This window comes from Triturus cristatus, chromosome 5_1 (genome assembly GCF_964204655.1).
Source record: "Triturus cristatus chromosome 5_1, aTriCri1.1, whole genome shotgun sequence".
Lineage (NCBI taxonomy): Eukaryota > Metazoa > Chordata > Amphibia > Caudata > Salamandridae > Triturus > Triturus cristatus.
Genome location: NC_140587.1, coordinates 432,101,131 through 432,127,022, shown reverse-complemented (window position 1 = coordinate 432,127,022; position 25,892 = coordinate 432,101,131). Strand labels below are relative to the sequence as shown.

The window sequence follows — 25,892 nt, the reverse complement described above, 5'->3', positions numbered from 1 at the left end:
TCAATTTTAATCTATTGGGATAATAGGATCACAAGATCACATATTGGGTATCTGAGATGAGACAGTTTTCCCACTGAGACAGCCAAGCATTATATAGGAGTTTGAACTGGTCTATATTTTTGGACATCAAAGGTAGACACATTATTCATTAATTGTGTGAACTTTAAAGGAAAAAATTTGCAAAGATATGATGGTTAGAAAATAAGCTAAAGGTACACGATGTCAGCATTTCCATAATATCAAAAACAGATTAGTAGTCAAGCCAAAGAAAACAAATTATAAACATGTATGTTATTTAATTTGAACTTTCTAAACTGTCATACAATAAGAAAACATTTTAAATGTAAGGTTATGACAAAGCTCACAGTGAATACAGGACTGACCCCTCTCTCAAAATGAACATGCACCTAATGGCAAAATACTAACATACACGTACTTACTATCTCTCTGCTGCTCACACTCCTCCAGCTGAGCATGGAGGGTTAGTCAGTCAGGTGTCAGGACCCTCAGGTCCAGTGATGTCATGCAGGGGTGCAGTGTATTTGACTGACAGGATAATTCCATAATGTCCTGGGCCTTAATGCAGGCCCAGTGGCAAAGGACCCTCCAGCACTTACGACATAGCTACCCCCGCCGGGTGTGGACACCCATTGCACTGCAGCACATGCGATGTCTCACCAGATTTGAACCCGGACTGAATTGCTCAGCTGTGTATCCAGCCCCTCATAAAGTTGAGGGCACTTGTCTATGACTCCCACAGTGATAATGGCAAATTCTCTCTCTGTGAATGGAAGGAGGGGGTCTTCTCTTGTCAAGTCCCTCTGCCATATTGGGGCAAGATTGCGCAAAGGAACAGCAGGATGGAGGAGGATGCTGCTTGGAGGAGAGGATGCCTCAGAATGTAAACAAAATGACTGACTTCCTTTTCCCTCATGTCAATTCATGTTTGTTTGAGCTCTTCGCCCCAAGTGTGAAGTCTACACCCCACCTGTGGAAGAGAATCGCCGGACATGGGACAGAGCTCTGCAGGAGGAAGGGAGACACCCTACGTGTGCTACAATAATTACAAATGTGAGACAGTAACAAAATCAAAGCAGGGATCGAAGGTGTACTTAATACTTCTGTGTTAAGTTATGATTTTAGAATGTTTGCCTTAAACCAGGAGTGTAGTACATGAGCTATTGTGGTTGTGGATTGGTCTTGATAAGTGCTACAGTGTTTGCGAAAATGAACAGTCCACTTTTTTTTATCTTGAGCACACTATGTTAGTTGGTGAAATTCTGTAAAGTAAAAAGAGAGAACATACCTAGCCTCACCTGCAAATAAGAAATGTGATTTGATTTAGCAAAGGGGCATCTATTGTATATGTACTACATCATGCCTACCTTCATGCAGTGTGTGTGTCAGGGAAATGTGTGTGTATGATGTTGTGGTGATTATTGATTATGTTTGAGATGCCATCTCCAGACACAAATGTAGGCCCAATGTGAGGTGTTGTTACTTACCAAGACACTTGTCACCAAAATCGCCAGCATACAAATGATGTGCAAGAGATCAATCAATCAATCATGGGTATGTTAAGCATGACCACTCACCCATAAGGGTCTCAAGGCGCTGGGGTGGAGGGGAGGTGCAGGATCCTGTCCATCACGGAGGAGGTCTATCGAAGAGCCATGTTTTGAGGTCCCTCGTGAAGATGGGGAGTGATGTCATCTGTCTGAGGGGGAGCGGCATGTCGTTCCAGGCTCTGGCTGCGAGGAAGGAGAAGGAGCGGCCTCCCGATCTGGACTTCCTGGTGCGGGGGACCACTGCGTGGGGGAGCTGGGCTCATCGTAGGGTCCTTTGGGGTGCGTAGAATTTGAGTCGGCTGTTCAGGTATGCTGGTCCTGTGTTGTGGAGGGCGTTGTGTGCGTGGGAGAGAATCTTGAAGGTGATTCTTGCCTCAGTGGGAGCCAGTGGAGTGTGCAGAGGTGCTGGGTGATGTGGCAGTGTCGTGGCAGGTTGAGGATTAGTCTGGCGGCGGCGTTCTGGATGTTGTGTAGCTTGCGGGTGAGGTTTTTGTTGATTCCGACGTAGAGCGTGTTGCTGTAGTCAAATCTGCTGGTGATGAGGGCATGAGTGAGGGTCTTTCTCTGTTTGAGGGGATCCATTTGAAGGTCTTGCATAGGAGGCGGAGGGTCTGGAAGCAGGAGGGTGCGACTGAGTTGATCTGGCGGTCCATTTTGAGTTTGGAGTCCAAGATGATTCCGAGGTTGAGTGCGTGGTCTGTGGGGGTGGGCAGGCTTCCGAGGGCAGGGGGCACCAGGTGTCGTTCCAAGCATCTGGGTGTGGGCCCATGATGAGTACTTCTGTTTTGTCCGTGTTGAGTTGTAGACAGCTGCTCTTCATCCATTTGGCGACTGCTCCAATGCCTTCTTGAAAGTTGTGTTTGGCTACGTTGGGTTCATTGGATAGGGAGAGGATGAGTTGGGTGTCATCTGCGTATGAAACAATGTTGAGTCCGTGGGTTCTGACAATGGGGCGAGCAGAGATGTAGACGTTGAACAGCGTGGGGCTGATGGAGGATCCTTGGGGTACTCTGCAGGTGGTCGGTGTAGGGTCCGAGAGGAAGGAAGGGAGGGAGTCTGACCCGCTGTGTTCTACTGGAGAGGAATCAGCGGATCTAGTCAAGGGCCATGTCCTGGATCCCTGCGTCGTGAAGTCTGCATGTTAGGGTGCAGTGAGAGACTGTGTCGAAGGCCGCTGAGAGGCCGAGGAGGATGAGGGCTACTGTCTCTTCTCTGTCCAGGAGGGAGCGGATGTCGTCTGTTGTGACATTGGTAATAATGGGTATAATATCTTACACTATGGATGCCCTATGAGCATTTAAGATGATATTTTGATTTTACTATGTTCAGGTTGTAGAGATTCACCTTTACAGTAAGGTGGCATGAGACCACAAATAGTGGCCTTGATGATTTAAGGGCCTGTTCGTGTTTTGGTGGAAACCCTATTGTAAACGGAGAGTACGAACACAGGTACATTACCCCCCACAGGGCAAAAAATTGCTCCCACTCCCTCCGACCCACCTAGAGATGGGTCACGTGTGATATATCCTTTCTTATGTGGTCAGCCTGGCCATGATTGGCTGATAAAATCAGTTTAATCTGGAGATGGGTGGTGGAGTTGATAATAGTCAATCATTTGATTATGAGTTGTGTTGCAAGTGTTTTAATCCTTGTAATGTACATATTCAGCATTTCGTTCTAAAGGAAAATTACAAAGCTGTCCAAACAAAAAATGTCCTCAAGTTCAGTAATTAAGTAGCCTTTTAGTTGTAAAGTATCCTTATGGTAAACTATAGAAAAAAAAAACAATTTTATTAAAAGCGGAACACAAGAAAAATGGCACAGCACAGTTAACTTAAATTAAAATATATATTTAATTCATGTAATTATCTTAAAATATATCCTTGAACTTTTTCAAAAGTTCAATTTAAAATTAGAAAATAAAAATAATGAAAATTATTGGAACTGATGTATACAATTAATTGAAATAAATGTATTTTGATGTTATAAACATTTTCACTTACATTCATTTTACATCAATTACAAAATAGTTTGTTAAAATAATTTAAAATAAAATATAAAATATGTATTTATTTTGTATATTTATGTTAACATTAAATCAAATGCTCATATATTTTTAACTATTTACAATTATTTATTTTAATTTAGCATAATTTCCTATTAGGTATCATTTTAACCCCTTCAGCGCGGCGCGGATTTCCGCGCCACGCTGAAGGTTCCGTGCGCGGGCGGGGCCATGACGGAACGGTTCCGTCATGCGCACAGCGCAACCGACGTGCATGACGGAACCGTTCCCTCATGCGCGTCGAAGGGGTTTAATCCTTACCCATGGGCGTTGATTCACCAAAATGCCTTGGTGCTGCAAAAATAACATTGTATACCTTTGACCTTAAAGACATCACAGGAAGTGACATCATATGATCCTTGACCCTGATTTTTTCCAGGAAGGCATGTCGCATGACACTAACATCACAACAATTTACATCGCTCCATTTCCATAATAATTGCATGATTAGTATAACAGCATAAACAGACCAATCTCTCTTTTAGTTACTACCTATATTATGGTGCTGACTTGATCTTTGAAAGTTCCAGTGCATTGTACTTTCCCTAAAATATAGTGAGCAAGCACAGTGAGTAAGCCAGCCCTCTTTGAATGGGTTTCAGACACCGAGAGAAATTTAAAAAGAATTGGGTGAAATTGTGCATTGTAAAGCACAATTGTCCCTTCAATTTGCTAAAGTGCATAGGTTCTGAAAGAGCACACATTAAATATTCAAATCCTTTGATGTTGTTCCAAGCCAAGGTAACCTGATGTTCCCCAGGAGTTGACTCAATGTTTTTCAAAATGTGATCTGGATGCCCCCATATGTCAGAAAGTATCCTTTATGCCAGGTTAGGCATTTTATCATGGGAGCCTGCATATTCCATGGGTGCCCCCTTATATCAAAAATGACATAAAATATGCCAGTGCCAGAGTTTTGGAAATTATGCTCTATATATACCTTAGGTGACTCATGTCAAACGTTACCTTAGTATGTCATGGTTAGAATTTTGTCATGGTTGCCACCCTCTCTTAAGCCAGGTTGCACACTTTTATGCCAAGAACTGCACCCATTGTGCTACTACCAACGTTCTGCCACTGGTATCGACTTGCCAAGACTTTCCTCTGGTATACCAGTATTTTCCCACGGGATCCTATATGCCATGATTTACCTCTAGGATGCTAGAACTAGTATTTTTCCATTGGTGCCCTTTTTTGCCAAGAATTACCCCCCCTGTGGCAGTATTTTGTCAAAGGTGTCTGTCATGCAACGAATTTGTGCAAGTTTGCCAGTGCCAGTATCTTGCCCTGTGTATCTCTATGAGACAATAATTGCCTTCAGTATGCCAGGCCCAATGACACACTTGCAAGCATCACATCACATTCTTGCTCACACTCACATTGACTCACTCATTCGCATTCACTCATTCATTCTCACTCACACTATCTTACAACCCCTTACACTCATTCTTATTAATTCTCACTCCCTCACGTGCATTCACTCTTAACTTCACTCATTCTATTTCACTCATACTTATGGACACCAAGGCCCAGGTTTCATAATGCTCTGCCCACTTCTGTGGCACAAACCAGTGCAAAATGTTTTGGTGGGATTTACTATCCAAAGCAAATCAGGATTGCTGTGGGTTAGTATCCCAAAGTAGCACAATATTGCACTATTTGCTGCTTTGTGTTATTTTGCATCAAGGGGGTGCTCCATCAGTGGTGCATGGTCGTTCCCATGCAACCACCTATGGGTTTGATGAAAATCCCTATCCACAAATATTGGTAGGCAGGAATTTTCACCAAAATCCTACGCCTCCCTGAGACAGGCCTATTGAGGAGAAATGGTTTCAATTCCTCTTGTTTTAGAACTTTGCATGTGTGCTGCAATTCACATACACATACAAAGTGGGGAAGCTTTAAAGCACAGTTTTTGGACTGAAAAAGACCCCTTCCATGGCATAACCAATTCTTCAGAGAGAATGCACACACCCTTGCACTATGGCACAAGGGTGTGTGCGTTGTCACATGCCTGTCCAAATGGCACCAGTGCATGAGGTGAGAGAAAAAGGCACCATATCTTAATAAGTATGATGCTGTTTTCTCTCTTCCCTTGACGCAAGGCAGTGCACCAACTTTGGTGCAGCGTTGCCTTGCATCAAAGATAAGGAAATGTGGGTCTCAATGTCACATAAGCTAACTCAATACCTGTCACTGACTTTCACTTACTTTCACTCACACAAATATGCTGATACATACAGACACCGTTGTTCACAAATACACGCTCTCTCCCTCACGTGATATATTTTTATCTGTAAGCATGCTCACAAAATCATTTCAAACCATTTTTACTTACCATAGCTACCACCAAAGGTCCCAATCCAGCTAAGTGTGCTCTTTTTTATTACACTAATAATGAATAATAGAATATTATTCACTCTTAGTATAATGAAAAATGAGCAGAAAATAGGGACTTAATAGCTGCCCCTGTGTTGTTCTTGGCATGGATTTTGCCACCTCTGAGGTGAAGGGTACAAAGGCAGTGGCAGGCATCGCAAGGAGCAAGCGAGGCTACGAAGCTGGGAACCCGACGACCCCTAAATGACAACTATGTTCTTGCCGCCATTATTTCTATGGGAAGATGTTGCTACACGATTTCATGACCTCAGAAGTGTAAAAGTCTGAGGTGGCATTAACAGGATTTGAACGTGTGACCTGCAGCCAACACCAGATGTCCAGAGTTTACTAGGCTATCTTGCCAGCTTCAATAAGACACCGTGGCCCATCCCTTCTAAGTGGGGTGACTATGCTTTTCATGGATAGTACTGTTGTAAATAAGTAGGTCCATTCCATGTAGTTTCTTTAAATGATTTATTCCAAGATAAGATGTTACAATAAGAGAGTCCTACCAGGAGCAGCCTCCCTGCTGCTCAGCCCTTCCTCCACCTGACACTCTCTCTCATCCAACATTCAACAACCAGCTCTCACAGCAACATTCCACTCCGCAGACACACAGGTATAACAAGTACCTACATATCTGATGAGGTTGGTTATACTTTCAACCTGGCTACTAAACCTTTAATTGATAGCATCATCACTTCTCATGAGCCTGCTGTATTGTTTGCGATATTACCATCACTTCCCATCTGAGTGGCTGATAATGGACCACAAACTCAATCCATAACACGAGGAAGATATTATGTGACTAGTTTCATCTCTCCTCATTGGACAAAAATAAAAGAGCAGACAATCACAGTTCTCACAGCTCTCTGTTTGCATTCTGCTATTCACTTCTGTCTTCTGTTCTATGCCGTCAAATCTCTGCATTCACAGAAGTAATGAAACACAATGTAAGGGACTTTAAATATAGTGAGGGAGGGCGATGCACACTTTTTTGAGGAAAAGGAAGTAGGATACGTTGGACCAGGGAAGTGAACACCACTTGCACCATTGGCCACCGTGGTATTTATTGCCACTTGAATCAAATCATCCATGAGTGTAATACATACAAAAATAGGTGTCATTTATATCATGAAGAAGGTATACCTTCATGTAAGTTTAAGATTTGCATCTCTTGTATGTAAATTCTGCAGTCATAATTTCCACATGTAGGAATAAACAGTTGTAGGTTACTGATCCCTTTAAAAAAAAAGTCACATTTCCAGAATTCAATGAAGGAAATGTTAGATGTAAGCAGTGCTCAAACTGCGTTACGGCATACATTACACGTACAGATCATAATATTTCTTTGTAAATATGTTTAGATCCCCATCTCGAGCTCATTTTTAGGTCTCGCCTGATCCAGCGCTTGCGCTGATCTGGCCGAGACATTTTGTATACAGGCTTTTAAAAGTGCTGCCGTGGCCTAAAGCTTCAGTGCACGTGAACGTGCACGCGCGCAGCCCCATGTGTCTTTCCAATCGCGATCACTTTCACTTTCGCGACCGCGGCCGCGTTGCCAAAGCTTGTTTTGTTGCTGCTTAGGAAAATACATTTTCCATGAAAATACCCAACTCTGATAGCCTGGAACGCTGTTGATTCATTACCGCAATACTCGTTGCGCCGTCTCAGAATGAAATATCGAAGCCAAGATAGAAACCACTGCAATCAATAGCTGCTTGAGTCCAGCTGAGGTTGTAACAGCGCTATTCATATTACAATTTTCTGCGCATCAACTGTCCAAACACCACAAGCAAAGCTGTAACCCAATCATCTAATCAGCTGTTTACTTCTAAAAGCTAACGCCTCCAGGAAGAACGATTTAGCCATTCCTTATTCTATGACGTAAGCTTTCCACACATGCATGTGTTTGTGTATGTACTAAATATCACAAAACACACAATTATGAAACGTGCATTCTGCGCAAATGAACCACCAGTAATTAGAAGAACCTTCCGCGCGCCTGTAACAAGTCCCGCTTGTCACGGGAGGTGCGCGGTGTCTTGGTCTGAAAAGTGCAGCGCCGTGTTTGGCGCAGTAGGGTTGTTTCTGCACTATTCTGAATGCTTCACGCCATACACCAGGCACTTACCAGAGTAACAAGAACCGTATACTCTCTCTACATCCTCGAGGTTATCCGGGCACCTCCATCTGAGACCAGACCCAAAGAAGTGTCGTGTCGCACTTCTGTAGGTTCCCATTAACATTACTAATAACGAGGCTTGGAATTCCCGAGGGATAACATGGCTGCCTTGGTTAATAAAGGTGCTATTGAACTGAAAGGGCAAACAATATACAGGAAAGCAATGCACCTGGGACACATGAAGGACATTTACATTAGTCAAGTTTTGCAATAAGCTCCTTTGACTATGCATGTTTAAAAAAAACCTTGCCACTGGAATTTCGGGAAACTTATTCATGCGTTTGCATATGTAGAGCTCCCATGGACTCGTGCCTGAGAGTGATTGCACCTGTTGAATGTATTTCTGTAAGGCGCATTCACCAAACAATAGGATCAGTCATAAAAATGAGTTTTTCGTCACTAAATATTGGCCTGGCGACGAGGCCACGAGCTATAAGCATCTTTCGTTCCTGTTTCCATGCACGGACCGAGCAGGAACATTTGAGACGCTCTGCACTATGGAAACAAAGACTCGTTTACTAGGAACAGCCATCCTGGGGTTTACAGGTTTGTTCTACATCACGCGTGCTACTGTGCCGCTATCTTTCAGAGGGAGGCCTTCGGACCACGGGGGACCTTCATTTGAGGGATTCCCTGATGCCGCTTAAAATAGCCAATGTGGTTGGCTTCTGAATTTGTAAACAGAGAAGTCGAGGCTTTGAACTGCCAGGTGACTGAGTACCACAACAAGGGGATTCAAATATAACCGCAAAAAAAAAAAAATGCCTTTAAAAAGAACGGTATTCCCCAAGTGCGATGTAAGTGATCGCAACAGAAGGGTCCCGAATAATTGCTATTGTGACAATACTTGCTCTGTAAACCGAAATAAATTGAACTGCCAAAGTAAACAAAGCGAACTTGTGTCTGCCTTGCAGGAGGATAAATGTCATGGCATGCAGAAGAATGACAAACTTTAGTAAGTCAGTATAATTAACTGCCAACGCACATCTATTATATATTGTTTTACATTTCAGAGTGGGAAGTCTTAAGTATGTAAGCCATGGACACTATCCGTGCCCATTACATGTGCAAGGAAGCGCCATATCTCCAGGTACTCATAGAGCTAGGCCATTCATTGAAGCCACCATCCACTGTGTGAGGTTGTGTCTTGTATCGCCTCAGTTGAAGCAATTGTCATAAACTTCCACATGCGTTTTTATGCGTGTATCTAGTTACGTATTTGCATTTATTTAATTGGTAAAGCACTGCCTGGGGGCGTAACTCTCCCTTCGTAGCGCTAATGGCTGCATCGATGGCAGTTCTTGTCAGTCACATATCGCCATCAGGTCTCGCCTTTGGGGCCTTATAAGTGTTTAGCCATGCAAAAGTTAATGTTGTTGCACCAAGGATATTGTGCTGCATAACTAAATATTTATAAGGTCCCAAAAGCGAGACCTATTGGCTATGCCAATGCTTGTTGAAGCTTGCCATGCAAAGCAGCTTTATTGACCTTTGCAGCCTGCAGGAAGAAAACAAGTTTGTTTTGCAAGAAATATTTCTCAAAATGAGCAGCCCTGGTTTTGTTCTAATTACAGTTTCTTTTAAACACTCATTTGAACTACCAGCATTGTTTGCTGACAAGAGATGGGGGGGGGGGGGGGTTTGGGGGAGGGATACATCCCGCAATCTGGTTCACCAAAATCTCTCAAATGAGAAGCCCTCGTGGTTGTATTTCAAAGCAGGCAGTATTTACGGCGATCTTTGGTAGGGGGCATCTGCCTGTGCGTTCTCACTCATCCAGAACCTTCCATTGCTGAACAAGAAGAGCAAACTGTTGCAGAATTAGACTGTCAAATGCATGTAGAATTCAAAACATTGTGCATCATATAAAGGAATGGTCGAGGTACCCTGTATTTGTGTTATGTCGTCTCATGAGTTTTCTTTTTGCACTTGCTGTAACCACCAGATGAAATGTATCCACTGATGGCAGCCCTCCAAAACTGTGCCAGGCTGTGTGACAGCATTGTTGCAGCTCTAAAAACAGCTGAAAAATATGTATACTGATTCTTATGATTGTACAGACCTATATTTTCGAGGAACACTATAATTCTCACATTAAAATGAAATAGGAAAGTTCGTATTAGTGATCTTTTTGAGGTTCCTGGTTTATGTGTTGTTGTTTTATTACCTTTATTTGGTTTTGTCTTGTGTATCAACCTGGAGATACTAATGAAAGAGATTTCAGCCCCCACACAGGATGGCAAGACTACCAGTCCGGAGTGCCCCAAATCCCCACCGCCTGCATCACCCTGGAAGATGCTGAGATGATGCAGCGCATGGCTTCTCGCGGGACCAAGATTAGTATCCGGTTGAAGATGGGAGCCAGGACCTACCCCGATGCAGATTCTTTCAATACTGTGGCGGAAATTGTTGGCAGCAAGTATCCAGAACAGGTGTGTGATCAATTTTATCGAAATGAAGAACAATGAGCATGTCCAAAAGTGATATTTTGATGAGGTATTAAAATCATGCCTGGCGTACAAAGGCAATTATAGTTACAGATCATCTCTGTGCTACCCGTTTGTGTTTTAGAATAAGCATTAAGAGGCTAGCATGGACGACTGATGGCTTTTCCTACGGAATGTATGTGCTTAGTACTGCTTCCAAAGTGTTCTCTGACATTTTTATCCCTGTACTGCACCCCACCGTGTTCAAGCTATGTGTACACTATGCAACCGTACTTACACAGTATATGCAGTAGAGCACATGGTGAAAAGGCATGACATACTGTACCAAGACATGGCATACTGTACCAAGGACAGAACAAACTACCCCTCTGATGTCATCTAGTTGAGGTAATTTCTGTGGTACCAGTTAATCTAGTTTATGGAAAACCTGCTTGGGGTCTGGCATCTAGAATTTATTTGGTAAAAGCAGAGGGAAGTGAGGTCGTATGTATGGGATAGCGTTTACCCGGCAACGCATTATAAGAATATTGCAAATCACCTAGAAGTTCTGTGAACAGAAAGAGCAAGAAGGTCAAAGGTCGGGTTCCTTTATAAAGTCTTGGAACTCCGAGGTGACTGACACAAATACGCCAATATTCACCTTCTGTTTGCTTGCAAAAAGGATAAAAACATTTTCATGTATGTTAAAAGTAGCTGTAGTTCGGAGAGGGTGATAGCATGCAGGCAGGCGCGTTCCTTGCAGGTAACAGCGGTGGGGCAGGGTGGGGAGGGGGGATTCTGACTGATGATGCCGAGGGAAAATTCATTATTTATTTAATTTTCCCTCTGCATTGTCCCTCAAAATCCCCCCCACCTGGCCCGCCGCCCCACTGCTGTTACCTGCACGGACCACGGCTGCATGTAGGGATACTCTTGCTTTATTCTAACAAACTCTTTCAGAGAGCTAGAGCTGCCCCTTAGTTAGAGGTGAACTTGGAGAGTTGATAGTTTATGCAGGTTACAGTGGTTCATCTGGACAAATAATTCATTTTTAGGTCAAGCTGTAGCAGCAGCACGAATGCACTGCTCGCTTTGCGAGGCATGCAGTGGTAGAGTATGGGAGACAAGCTACCTTCACTCTCCGCCCATATTTTTCATTGGCTTCTGTCTTTGTCCTTCGTAAATTCTGTCTTCTGATTGATTATGAGGCTTGTTAGTCCCGCCTTATTATGGGCATGTCGTAATTTTTACCCTCCCATGGGTATTGGCCCCTTTACTTCGAGTGTTATTTAGAGCACTATCTTTCCCCTGCCTTCTCACCCCGTCCCCCGCCCGCACTCCCGTTGTCCTTGCCTTCTCCCCCTCCCCACCCACACTCCCGTTGTCCTTGCCTTCTCCTCCTCCCTCTGCCTGCACTCTCGTTGTCCATGCCTTCTCCCCCCTCTCCCGTCCGTTGCCGGTGCCTTCTTCCTCCTCCCCCGCACTCCCATTGTCCATGCCTTCTTGCACCCCCCACCCCCTGTACACCCGTTATCCGTGCCTTCTCGCCCTCCTCCCGCCCGTTGCCCATGCCTTCTACCCCCGCCCCGCACTCCTGTTAACTTTGCCTTCTCGCACCCCCACGCCCCACACTCCCACTGTCCGTGCCTTCTCACCCCCCACCCGCCTGTTGCCCGTGCCTTCTTCGCCCTCACCCGCACTCCCGTTGTCCATGCCTTCTCGCGCCCCTGCACTCCCGCTGTCTGTGCTTTCTCGCCCCCTCCCGCCCATTGCCCGTACCTTCTTCCCCCTCCCCCACACTCCCATTGTCCATGCCTTCTCGTACCCCCCGCCACCGCACTCCCGCTGTCTGTGCATTCTCACCCCCCTGCGCACGCTTTGCTCCGACAGCTAAGCTTCTGCATCATTACTCCCCCCGCCTCTCTCCCGCCCCTCACTTTCTGCCCTTCTCGCTCTACCTTTCCTGTCTTTTGTTTTTTTCAGGCTGCTCTACAGCTAAGAAATGTAACTTGTGCTGGGTGTGCCTGTTTTCAACAGCCGTACTCGGGCTCGTTAATCACACACATTTGAACTTCTTGTCGAGCCTCCTGTTGTTTCTGCGCGCTCTTGGAGTTGCAGAGCTTTCAAAGGCAGATTCACGCTCACTCTAGACAGAAACAAATGTATGAAGGAGGGCGAGAGGTTGCTGGAAGAGACGACAAAACTGAAACCAATGCTAGCTATACTTTTGTTTAGTCCAATATCTCCTTACGTACCACTGAAGTGTTATTACTTCTGTAGAGTCAGAAAATTGCATTAGCAAGTACTGTGGAATGTCAGTGGGGCCGATTCACAGAACCAACTTAAGACAAAATCTTAAACTTACTACTTTTGGTATTCACAGAAGTTAAGAAGTTAGGATTTTGTCTTAAGTTTGTTTTAAGACAAACTTAAGACAGACTTAAGACAAAATCCTAACTTAAGACAAAATCCTAACTTAAGTCTGTTTTAAGTCTGTCTTAAGTCTGTCTTAAGTTTGTCTTAAGACAAAATCCTAACTTCTGTGAATACCAAAAGTAGTAAGTTTAGGATTTTGTCTTAAGTTAGTTCTGTGAATCGGGCCCAGTATGCGTTCATCTGTTTACAGGGGGAGCCAGTTTGCAATGTATCCACTGGCTTTGTATTCTGAATCAGAGAATGAGTTGGAAAGTGACCAGGAAATATTTGCTTCAATCAAATACGAAAACCGCTCATTCACGCTGTTTTGTTTAAATGACATTCCTAGCTTCGTTTGCATTATTTCGAAATGTATTTAGGAAAATCAAGCTGACATTTTAGTTTTATAAAAGAGAGGAGACTCGTTCTACATGCAGTCAGGGGTTTGTGAGGAGAAGGGAAGTGTGGTGTTTTTTTTCTTCCTTTTGGGGGGCGATGAGGGGGAGTGGTAGAAGAATCGAGTGTCAAGCGCCCCCTTCGCCTAAGATGGTGTTTTCATCTAACTGATAAGATTGCGACACATAAGTACCCGTTGTAAGGTGCTTCTCTGACACTTTAAGTTACTTCCAGCTAAATTATGTTTTCCATTTGTACAGTGTGAGTCTCTTTTGGTGGGACAGGTTGATTGTATCAACCCCCAGTAATGGAAATCTGTGTCCCAGAGTTGTTCCAGTCACCTGCTTGTTGAGATACGTGTCAGTAGCATGTATATGAACTCGCTGAGCTATCTCTCTGGTGGGTGTTTCCCTTGTGCCTCGAGTGATCAGTGTTCTTACCTTCTGTTCCCAAGTGGTGTCTCCGAACAACCACCTAATAGGCCAGATACCATTCCTAACTTTCTACTTATCTCCCAGCTCTTTTTACCATTTTGCAATTGGAACCTTCTTGAAAGTAAAATTACGCAATTAGCTTGTTGCCATTTACAGTTTTTCTTGAAGGCCTTGTCAGTATCGATTCCAAGTTGTCATGTGTCAGCTGATTTCTCCCCCCTCCCACGCACACTTTCCGTGACCTTGAACACAACACTGCTATCTATGCTAGAGAGTTTATTTGCTTCACGCGTTGTTTGTAGCGAAACCGGAGCAGTTCTTTGTATCTAGTTGTGGTTGGATGGTAATAATTTTTATAAGGAAGTGCCTGGTGGCCTTTGGTACTTTCAAAAGTACTGAAGTGGAAGTGAAAACGGAAACAAGTAATCTTTCGAGCTCTTTGTGGCTTTTGGTGACAAGCCTGAATAGTTGCCACGACAGAACAAGCACTTATCAAAGTCTCAGTGGAGAGAACCCCCTAGCAGCTGTGCAGCTAAGTCGCAAATGACTAGAAAACAGTACGCAGATTGTTCACAAATACCTCAATGTAGGTCCCGCATCAATGAAATATATAAACTCTTCATTATATGTCATGGAGGTTATTTTTCGGAATCAGTGTTCATGTGTTGTGGTCATGCTGCCATTTCTAACAGAATGACAATACAGAGCAACAAAAGGCGTAGAAGAACAGTAGCAGGCTGAGCAACACATCAACTGATATATGCCATTTTCTTTTATCAAGAATACATGGCTGCATTTCCAACCACTGCACTCTAGCACTGACTAATTGACTGCATATCCCAGAACTAATTTCACAGTTACTCTCTCTCTCCTCCTTATTCCCTCATTCCTCCCTTCCTTATTGGCCTCCGCAATCCCCCTTACTTCTTTCCTTCCTTCCTTTGTTCCTAACCCTCTCTCCTTTTCCCATTTTTCATTACTTCAACCATCTCTTCCCACTATCTCGATTCCTCATTCCTATGTACTTCCACTGCCCCTTCTGCCTATTATCTTCTCTGCCTCCCTATCTTTCTTCATTACCTCCTTTCCTACTTCTTCCTTCTTGCCTATCTTAATCCCTCTCTTCACTCCTTAATTGTATACCCAGCCTTATTTCCCCAAACCTTATTAAAACTTCACTTATTCCAGCCATTCATATCTTGCCCTTCCACCTTTCACTAAGTCCTTTCTTCTTTTCTTCTTGCTTTATCTCCTATCCTTTTTTCCTCTTTCTCTCCCTCACTCCGCCATTCCATTCCTCTCTCACATCCTCTCATCTTTCCTCCCTTCCTTTTCTTAATTCCTTCCTCCTTTCTTCCCTTCCTTCCTGAATTTCCCTATCACATTGCTCTTTAAATCAATGTCACACGCCACACAATTTAACTCCCCACATTTCCATTCCACACTACATAATTCACCAACAAACTGCATAATTCAACTCAAAAAACACAATTACATAACACTACATACATCCAATCCAGACCACATAATTCCACATCATGCTTCAAAATTCACCAGCACAACACACCATTAAACTCCACTACATACCATCCCACACCTCAAAATACCATTCCACATAATTACACACCATCATACCCACTCCACATAATTCCAGCATGGTCAATACCACATAATTACTATCCACATATTTCAACTGTATACCATGCCACATAATTCCACTACACAAATCCACTCCACACCACACAATTCCACAACTAACAATTCCAATCCAACTCACATAATTCTACTACACACCACATACATACACTCTACAACATATAGGTAAAAGACATTATAATTTACAACGCCAATAGCTGTAACTCAAGAAAATGCTAGAGCTATTGCATTCCTTTTTGGATCATAAAAGTAAAAAAAAGGCACTTGCGTCATTTAACGTGGTAATGCCTGAATGTGCCTACAAAATAATGTGCCCATTCTCGTTTAATATAACTTTTCAACATGCTGCACAGCAGCCACACTGCTCTATAACATAGCTTAAAAACAAAGTCCAAACCAAAACCTCTAGCTAAGCACTTATAAGGTCCCAAAGGCGCGACCTATTGGCTATGCCAATGCTTGTTCAAAATCTAGTCTCAATACAAACTACGCATTCATCTCAAATAAGGTACATCAGTATTCCTTAATAACACAGTCCATAAAGGATCTGTAGGTAGGAATCAAGAAGAAGAAAACAAGGGAAGCAAGCTATAGTTTTGGAAATCTACCTGGATTTTCACAATTGAAATACAAAAATTAATCCCAAAATGAAAATGCAGTGAATGCGGTGCTGTACTCAAAATATCTCATGATGAATGAAAAGGTAAACAAATAATGCACTTAAGTATACAATTATATACAGTGGTTGGGGGTAACGTACAAAGGCAACTAAATCATGTTTATGGTCCTCTGAATCAAAAGATGTGCTGTAACTCATTGTGGCACTTTGGCTGGTTGTCCTTGTGGTTTGAAATGATGGGATAAATTCCTGGGTCATCATCTTCAGGACTGAATGAATTCATTCATGTGCAACTGGGGCCCTATTACATATAGGGCACACTTTCCCTGTTTGCCCCAGGGCCATCTTCAAACAGGTGCATGTGTGCAAACAGGGAAAGTGCGCCCTATTATGTTGAATGGACTGCCCTCAGGGCAGCCACGAACTTGCTCTGTCCTAGGGGCAGCACATATAAGTAAAATACGGAGTGGCTTTGAAGCAGCCACTCCATGTTTCACTGTGCAGGCGGCAACCTGCCTGCACTTTTAAGAGGGGAGAAAGATACCCTTGAAGGCAGGTGCAGAGAGTGACTGCACCCACTTGCAAACGGATGTCTGGGGGTCCATAGGACCCCATTAACCCCCTCTAGAGGGCTCCCATTAGGAGGCCCACTGAGAGCGCACCACTTTTTTATGGCGCACTGTCTGTGCGCCTCCTGACAGATTCTTTGCTCTGTGTCCGCGTCTATAATATAGCGCGGGCACGGAGGCAAACAGATTACCTCATTTGCATGGGACCACACCGCCCTGCAAATGAGGGAATGCTCTCTTGAGATCGTGCTGGCGCTCCATTATAGAAGGGGCCACACTAGTGTCTACAGCCCCTTCTGTGATACTAAAGTGCCCCAGGAGCACACAAAGCCGGTGCAAATGCCCATTGTGCCCCCTGCGAACTTTGTATAATACTGCCCCTGTACCTTAATTGTATAATAATGTAGTGGGCAAATATCCACACTTTGAATGGGATTCAGTAACTAATGGATAGGAATTAATCTAATTTAATATGGAAGAGCACCTGTAATTCAGCCGCCACATCACTACTCAATGGCAAAGTCTGAATTAAATTGAATGAAAAAATGGTTGTAATGTTGCCTGTCAATTAGTATTGAGTAGCTTGCTTTAGTGGGTTCCCGAACAAGGGCAGACATGCTGGTAACTAAGAAAGTAATGCCTGGAAAGAATTAGAGCAAGAAGGTACATTCGGTCAAAACAACAGTAGATTTACTGCCGCATAAAACTCACAGGCTAGGTTAAGGCACCACATAATAATTGAAATCTTATAAGATAGGATACTATTATTGGTGGTTGGAAGCACACCATCTATCTATTTTAAATGCATGACCATCTTAAGAATAGTAAAGTTCCTAATTATATTGTGGCTGAACCTAGGATAAACTCCCTAAACTGTCTATGTAAACAACCAGTCTGAAAGGCAAACATTGGAAAAATGACATGTTACTGAGAGAGGTCCAATATATTTTACATTGGGCACACAGTTATTATGATGTGTTAATAAAACTGAGGAGCAATTGGATTGGTGTTCATGTGAAATGTGAGCTAATTAACAGGGATGAATTGTCTGTAAAGCACACCAGCACAACATATCTGCAAAAATATAGCTATCTGTAGAATTCTCCAGAGATTTATAGTGCTATGTGAGAAACTTGAAATCAAGTAGTGACAAATGTGATTGATCTGTAGATGGTGATATAATAGTTGATTTGTGATCCCAAAGCAATCAGTGCTGGTACTATTGAACTATGCTGCCTTCAATGAAGGCCATATGCAATATGTTTCATTGCACCACGCAGGAGCAGTCCGCCTAAATTGTACAATGGTGCTTTTGACTTGTTATGTGAGTCAGTATCCTACTACTCTTAATTTTTAAAAGTTTGGTTCACATTTAATCTGAGGGAACTGATAGAAGAAATGTTTTATTACGTGTTAACTTAGGTGTTAATACAGTAATTGATGAATTTAAAAACATAAATGTTATTGTGCACTGAAAATGGCATACATAACAACATGCATTCTGACATTAGAATAAGAAGCCATAGCCATAAACCGGCTGCCTTTGGATGCGCGAAACGGGTTGAATAAAATCGATTTTACCACGTTTTACTTAGGAACTTTTTTTCAAAAGCAATATTCTTGCGTATGTGATAATTTTTCAAGTGTCACATATATTTCCGCTTTTTTGTTTTGACAGATGGCATCAACTTCCTCAACACACCTTATCGTTCCGTTTCCCACCAACTGGCAATATCCTTTATCCTCTTCCCTTTTGTGGAAGGTATTTTCTATGACACAGATAAGATTGTCACTTTGTGCCCTGAAAACTAGTATCATTATACTTTACTTAGCCATGTAAACTATGTTACCCTTCTGGCCACATTTCTCATTTTCCTCTAGGTTCCTCAGCCCTGCTTGCCCCCTGTGCTTTCTCTGTTACAGGATATTCTGTAGTCTAGTTAACATAAACACAGACCACTTGGTTTTAAAATTGTGTGTGAAGCGCCAATACAGTGTGTGGTAATTTTTCATCATCCCCTCTGGGGAGATGAAAACAGTGGCAAAGCACGAGAAGTGCTCTTTGTGTTACAAGACCCTCTCTAGGGGTACATCAAATAAATATTTGTGTGGCACAGCAAGTATGTTGCCAGGAGGCAAGCGCACAAGATGCATCAACAATGGCGGCGGTACCCATTGCACCAGGGGACAATATTCCTACCGAGGTCCAGCAACATCTCCCTAAGAAGTCCCTGGAACTCCTAAGAATTGGGACAATTTGTTTTGACTGCAAGAGGTCTTCACTGTAGGGGAACAATCGGTTGCTGTAGTTCTGGAGTCATCAAAACTTCATAAGTGTTAATTTAATTTTGTTAAATAATACTTGTCTCCCCAGTTTTTATTTTTGTTTAGTTAAAACCTTTTACAATTGCCATTTTATTTGTAAAGAAACCTAAACAAATACAAAATAAAAATAAAAAGTTCTGCGTTCTAGCTGTTTTGGGTGCCACCGCTACAAAGAACCGGATGCAGCGTCTGCGCAGCTAGTGACAGTAGAGCATTTGCTGGGCTCTCTGCAGTGTGTGCGTGTACCGGCATTCTATTAATCGTATTTTATGCATTTAGCACTTTTAGCTCTTGTGAGGAATTGTTTTTAGAATCTGTTTTAAACATTTGTAAAATTGGGAAAATTTCACTGGAGGGAAGCATAACTGAAGGGGGAAAGTAAATTTTGAGCTGCTGTAACGCATGGACGCAGTGCCCGCCTGTTAGAGCGGACACGCTCTCCATGGTCAGCGTTCTAGCTGTTTTGGGTGCCACCGCTACAAGAACCGGATGCAGCGTCCGTGCCGGCGGCGCGCCAAAGGCAAGCCCGTCTGCGCAGGACACTCTGACGGTTACATAGACCATATTGGGAAGAGACGGTGCTATGATAGAGACGCGCTTATGAAGTTGAGGTATGTTATTCCACCACATATTGATGATTCCATTCAGAGGTGTAAGCAATGTAACTGGGGGATCTCCGATAACTCGGATATTTGCCCGCTGTATAGCCCAACTGAAGGCATTAACAAGCTAGAAACATTAGAGCCTTGTTATTAAACTGCCGCTCCATGAACAAACATGACATACACATTTATGACCTACTGATAGAGAAAAATCCTGACCTGTTGTTTCTGACTGAAACATGGCTTAATGGAAATTCTAATCCGACTATAGCAATAGCAATTCCACCTGGCTACTCTATTTTGAGGAAAAGACCGTGTGGGCAGCAAAGGGGGCGTCATTGCTATTATTAGTAAAACGGATTTCTCTATCTCCCACATTGCTATGGAGGAAATAGAAGGGGCAGAATGCCTCAGTTTTCAATGTACTCTTTCCCCCATCAATGCTTAGCAGGAGTACTAATCTACAGACCCCCAGGTCATGCAGGGGGCTTTTGGAGAACTCTTGGTGACTCTATAGCATCGTTGGCCCCTAGATTTAAAACCTTCCTGGTCCTTGGGGATTTTAATATCCACTTGGACAATCAGGAGAGAGCCGATACTTCCTCTCTATTGGAGTCGATGGAAGCATTGAACCTCTGCCGTATGTGACATCCCAGACCCACAATAAAGGTCATACCCTGGATAAAAGTTTTGCAAACACCGTTATCCAAAAAGATGTTCCTCTACCTCTGCCATGGTCGGACCATTTCCTGATCAGTTTTACGATTCAGAAACTCTTAAAATTCCGACAGTCCCAGGCGAGGCAAGCACTGACTTTTTCCAGACCGCAGTATAAAATAACACCAGTAGCTTTTAAAGATGAATTAGCCAGGCATCCCCTGGAGTTATGTGGGAACATCGAACTGGATGTAGAGTCTCTTGAAAGCTGGGTCAATCTTGGCACCAGAACTTTAGCCCCCTTGACTATACGCCTAACGAAACCGGTCAGAAGGTCTGCGCCGTGGTTTAATGCCACTTTGTCGCAGGCCAGAAAAGACTGTAAACGTCTGGAAAGAGCCTGGAGGAGAGACTTTAGTAAGGAAAAGAAAGAAAAGTATAAGAAAACAATAAGAATTTATCATAAAAGGATAGAGGAGGAAAATAAGTCATTTTTTGCTCGAAAAATTTGCCGGGAATAAAAGAAGAGAACTTTTCAACATAGTGAAAAGCTTCTCGTCATCTAATGCTGGATCTAACCATCCCCCCTTTTCCGCGGATTGAATCAATCAGTTAGCCAATTTTATCTACACAAAAATAACAGAGATCCAATCCTTGTTTGGATTGTCGGAGGGATCTGAAAATAAGGATCCCTCCATGCTAAACTGTCAAAACTGGATAGGAAATGCTTCTCTTTCCTGTTTCCCCCCGGTCCCTTTAGAATCTTCCTTAGTAATACTGAAGGGTCTGAAGTCTGGCTCCCTGTCAGAACAGACCCTTGCCCTGCCAAATGTCTGGCCGATATGGCAGAGATATTGAATCCAACAGTTAACAGCATCCTGAACCTGTCTTTGAGCACTGGTCAGGTGGCCGAGAATTGGAAAAGCGCAAAAGTGATTCGGTTATTGAAGAAACCCTCTGCTGACCAAACTATTCTTTCCAACTATGGACCTATCTCCCTTCTCCCATTTTTTGCTAAAACGTTAGAAAAATATGTACATTCGGTAGTTTCCAACTTTGCTGAAATTAATAACCTCCTTCATTCAAGTCAATCAGGTTTTCGTTCTAACTGTAGCACAGAGTCGGCCTTACTTGAGGTCTCTGAGACCATCAAAGAAACCCTTGATAAGGGAGGAAAGGCTGTCCTGATTCTTTTAGATCTTTCTGCAGCTTTCAACACCGTGCCCCATGATCGCCTTCTGCAGAGATTACAGGAGTGTGGTTTTGGTGGCATGGTGTTGAGATGGTTTGCCTCCTTTCGAAAGGACAGAAGGCAGGAGGTATAGTCCCTCCCTTCGCCGCCAGGATCCCGCTCCTAAATGTGGTGGTCCCCCAGGGCTCTATTTTGAGCCCTGTATTATTTAATCTGTACATGTCCCCCCTTGCCAAGTTCCCGGAGGCGGGAGAGGCGAAGATTATATCTTATGCGGACGACACTCAGTTGTTGTTCACATGTAGGAAGGGTGAAGATTTTAATGGTCAGAAGATTAGAGATTGCCTGGCTGAAGTGTTCTCCTGGTTTCAATCCCACCAACGCAAATGCAACCCTGAGAAGTCTGAAATCATCTTCTTCGGCTCCCCTCCGCTGGATGTTTGGAAACAGTGGTGACCTGACAAAATGTCACCACCCCAGACGGCTGTTAACACCGCTAAAAATCTGGGAGCGAAAATGGATGACCTGTTATCCTTGAAAACTCAAGTTCAGACAGTGACTGGCACATGTTTTGGACTGTTAAAAATGATTAGGAAATTTCTCTATTACCAATGACTCATAGAAAGCTAGTCGTGCAGGCCCTCATTACTTCTAGATTGGACTATGTTAACGTCCTGTATCATGGCCTCCCGGAGTGCTTACTGAACATGCTCCAGATTATGCAGAACTCAGCGGCCAGAGCGGTCCTGAAGTTAGGAGCCAGAGAACGGATTTCCCACCATCTGAAGAAAGTACACAGGCTTCCGGTCCGGTGTAGAATTCTCTTCAAAGCCCTAACCCTTGCCTTTAAAGCTTTACATGGGCTAGGGGCACATTACATTCGAAAAATAATTCTCTACTACATCCTGCGCAGATCGCTTAGATCAGCCCATCAATATCTGATCTTGACGCTGAGTTTCTGTAGAGCCCGCTGTGGGGGGCGGTCTTTCCAGGTGCAAGTAGCCCGTGCCTGGAATACCCTGCCTCTATCCCTGAGACAGACCACTACCCTTCTGGAGTTTAGAAAGCAGTTAAAAACATGGATGTTCCAACAATTACCATAACTTATCACCTCAGCTAATTTCTGGTTTCATAGTCTTTGCTTTTGTCTCTTCTGTCATAGCGCCGGGCCCTATGTCGAGTAGCTGTGCGCTCTATAAATCCTTGATTAACATAACATAACATAACATAACAAAAATCACAAAAAAACAAAGGTTTTCATTAGAACCACCTTTCTTGGTTAAAAAAATAAACTTTATGTGTATGTATGTATAAGAAGAAATGTGAGTGAGTGAGTTTCTGTGTTAGTGAGTGAGTGGGTGCATGAGTGAGTAAGTGGATGTGTAAGTGTTTGAGTGAGTGGGTTTGTGGGTGTCAAGTGGCTGTATGGGGTCATGAATGAGTATGTAAGTGTTTTATGGGTAAGTGAGAGGGTGCATGAGCGGCTGTATAAGTGTGTCAATTGCTGCATGAGTGGCTGTATGGGTGAATGATTGGATGCATGACTGGCTGTATAAGTAATTGAGAGGGTGTGTGAGTAGTTGTATGAGTATGTAAGTAGCTTTATCGGTTTGTAAATGAGTTTGTGAGTGTTCATATAGGTAAGTGAGTGTGTGTGAGTGGCTGTAAATGGTGTTTGAGAGGGTACATGAGTAGGTGTATGGGTGAGTGAATGTGTGTGTGTGTCTATATAGGTGAGTGATTGGGTGTGTTAGTGATTGTATGGGTGACTGAGTGGGTGTATGAATGTCTCTATGGGTGAGTGTGTGTCCGTATGGGTGAGTCAGTATATGTGAGTGTTTGTACGGGTGAGTGAGTGACTATGTCAGTGACTGTATGAGAGACCGAGTGTGTGTGTTAGTAGCTGTATGGATGAGTGACTGGCTGTGTTAGTAACTGTATAGGTGACTGAGTGGGTGCCTGATTGACTGTTTGGGTGAGCGAATTCATGTGTTTATAACTGTATGTTTGAGCGATTAGGTGTGTTGGTTGTTACATAGGAGATTGACTAGGTCTGTTAGTGACTGTGTGTGTGACTGAGTGGATATATGGGTGAGTTAGTCGGTGCATGTGTGTCTGTATAGGCGAGTGAGTGGGTGTGTGAGTGCTTGTAAGGGGGAGTGAGTGACTTTATCAGTGACTGTATGAGAGACTCACTGTGTGTGTGTCACTAACTGTATCAGTGACTGACTAGCTGTGTTAGCAGCTTTATTGGTGACTAACTGGGTGTAAGTGTGACTGTTTGGGTGAGCAAATGCAAGAGTTTTAAACTGTATGGGTGAATGATTAGGTGTGTCAGTGGTTACATGAGAGAGTGGCTGGGTTTATTAGTTATTGTATGGATGACTGAATGGGTGTATGAGTGGTTGTGTGGGACATTGAATATGTGTGTTAGTAGCTGTATGAGCAAGTGAGAGGGCAGCTGTAGCCTGTGCAGGGAAGAATGGTGAGGCAGTAGGGGCAAGTGGGGGGGATTTCTATATACAACCACGAGGTAAAATGAAATAAATATTTAATTTTCACTTGTGGTCTACTGTTGGAATTCCCCCCACTCGGCCCTACTGTCCATCACTCTTACCTGCATGGGCCACGGCTGCGAGTAGGTATGTGAGTACCTGTATGGGTAAGTGAGTTCATGTGATAGAACCTGTAGTAGGTGATTCGCTGTGCTACTGACTGTGTGGGTGAGTGAGTGGGTATATTAGTGGCTATGTGGGTGAGTGACTGAGTGTATTAGAGGCTGTATGACAGTCTGTATTGGCATATACTTTCGCTCCAAAAGAGGGTATGATTTATTGGTTTCAAAACAAAAAGAACATATATACAAGTTAATATTATTTCAATCTACAATAATCTTTTAGTTTCTGTAATGCATAAGTGCATAGTATAAACAAAACTGTTGAGTTTTTTATGCTGTAGTAATAATTCACACTATAAAAAACCATTTCCCTTTTTTTCTGTTCTTAGTTTTTGTACTGGTACACCATGATGAATGTACTGTATAAAGATTCATCCTTGAACAGAGAGGAAAAAATAATCATGAAGATTGTAAACAAAAGAAAAAACATTTCTCAATTCAGCACCTTCTCTTTTCTTATTCTAAATCCAATGTTGGTAGTTTTTACATCACTAGCCAATAAAATGGCATCTGGTGGCAGTCAGGATCAGTTGCCACACCCTGTTGAACACAGTTCTTTGGAGGAGCAAACCCCAGCAAAGTGCCAATCAATTGCATGAGCAATTTTGCACCATCCCCTTCAGGCAAAAGAAAGTGGTGGCAAAGCATGTCAAGTGCTCTTTACATGTCTAGACTCTCTCCAGGAGTACATCAAATAAATATTCATGTGGCACTATGAGCACGCAGAAACATCTAAAGACCTATCATTCCAACCACTGATGAAAAAGAAAAAGAACATATATATAGAAAAGTTAGTATTATATTTACAAAATTTCAGAAGCAAAACAGTACAGATTGCTTATGCTGTAACAGTATCACATTATAGTAAAACATTTCATTTTCACTTTTTTACTGTTCTCAGCTTTCATACTTCAACACCATCAATGATGTACTGCATAAAAATTCATCCTTTCGCAGTGGGAAAAATATGATCGCATAGATTGTAGAACAAAAACCAAAGCTGCACAGTAAATCAATACAAATAAGTGACACTATGCTTTGCGCTCACTACAATTATTTAATCAATTGTTTTACCTACAGTTACTGAGCTAATCTAGACAAACATATCTTTAAAATGATTGTTGTATTATTATAACTGGCACAATACTACTAATAGATTTCAAGCACACTTAAATTTTAGAGATCCTTTTGAAAACATCACCCTTGGTAGGCCGGATGATGTCTTAAATACTGACAATCCACATAGCAGAAATACCGTACATCACTTTTTAATTCAGAAATCCTCCATAGAACTTTGGTTGAAGGAACAAGAGGTAAGAATTTGGAAGTTTGAAGGGCAGTTTGTATTTGAATTTAAGGTTGGTGTCATTGCAGTCTGTCCATTCAGTTTAACTCTTTAAATAGACAGGGACTTTATGGCTTAGCAAGGGATTAAATGCCTACTCTTCCTAGCAGTAGCATTTCACACATAGACTGTGCAGTAGCAAGCCCAAAACATCTTTAAAGGGCAACTTGTCTGTATGGGTGAATAGGAGTATCAGTACTTCAATACATATCTAAATAACTATATTGAACTTGCTCAGAGTGTGTCACTAGATGTGTAAATGACTATGTCTATATGACTAGCTGTCTTAGTATCTCTATGGTACTCTATATGTGTATGCAACTAGCTGTAGTGATTACTTACTGGTTGCATTAATGGGTATTGGGGTTTGTAATTGTGTGTG

At 42.9% G+C, this 25,892-nt stretch overlaps 1 protein-coding gene across 1 annotated transcript in view; it reads left to right on the top strand.

Moving 5' to 3' along the window:
* The window catches only part of CPQ (carboxypeptidase Q), a 1,977,691-nt gene that overhangs the window by 849,833 nt on the left and 1,101,966 nt on the right, over nucleotides 1-25,892 (top strand). The window contains exon 4 of the mRNA XM_085605212.1: nucleotides 10,422-10,629. Coding sequence (XP_085461338.1) covers nucleotides 10,422-10,629 — 208 coding nt within the window. The remainder of the gene's footprint in view (nucleotides 1-10,421; nucleotides 10,630-25,892) is intronic.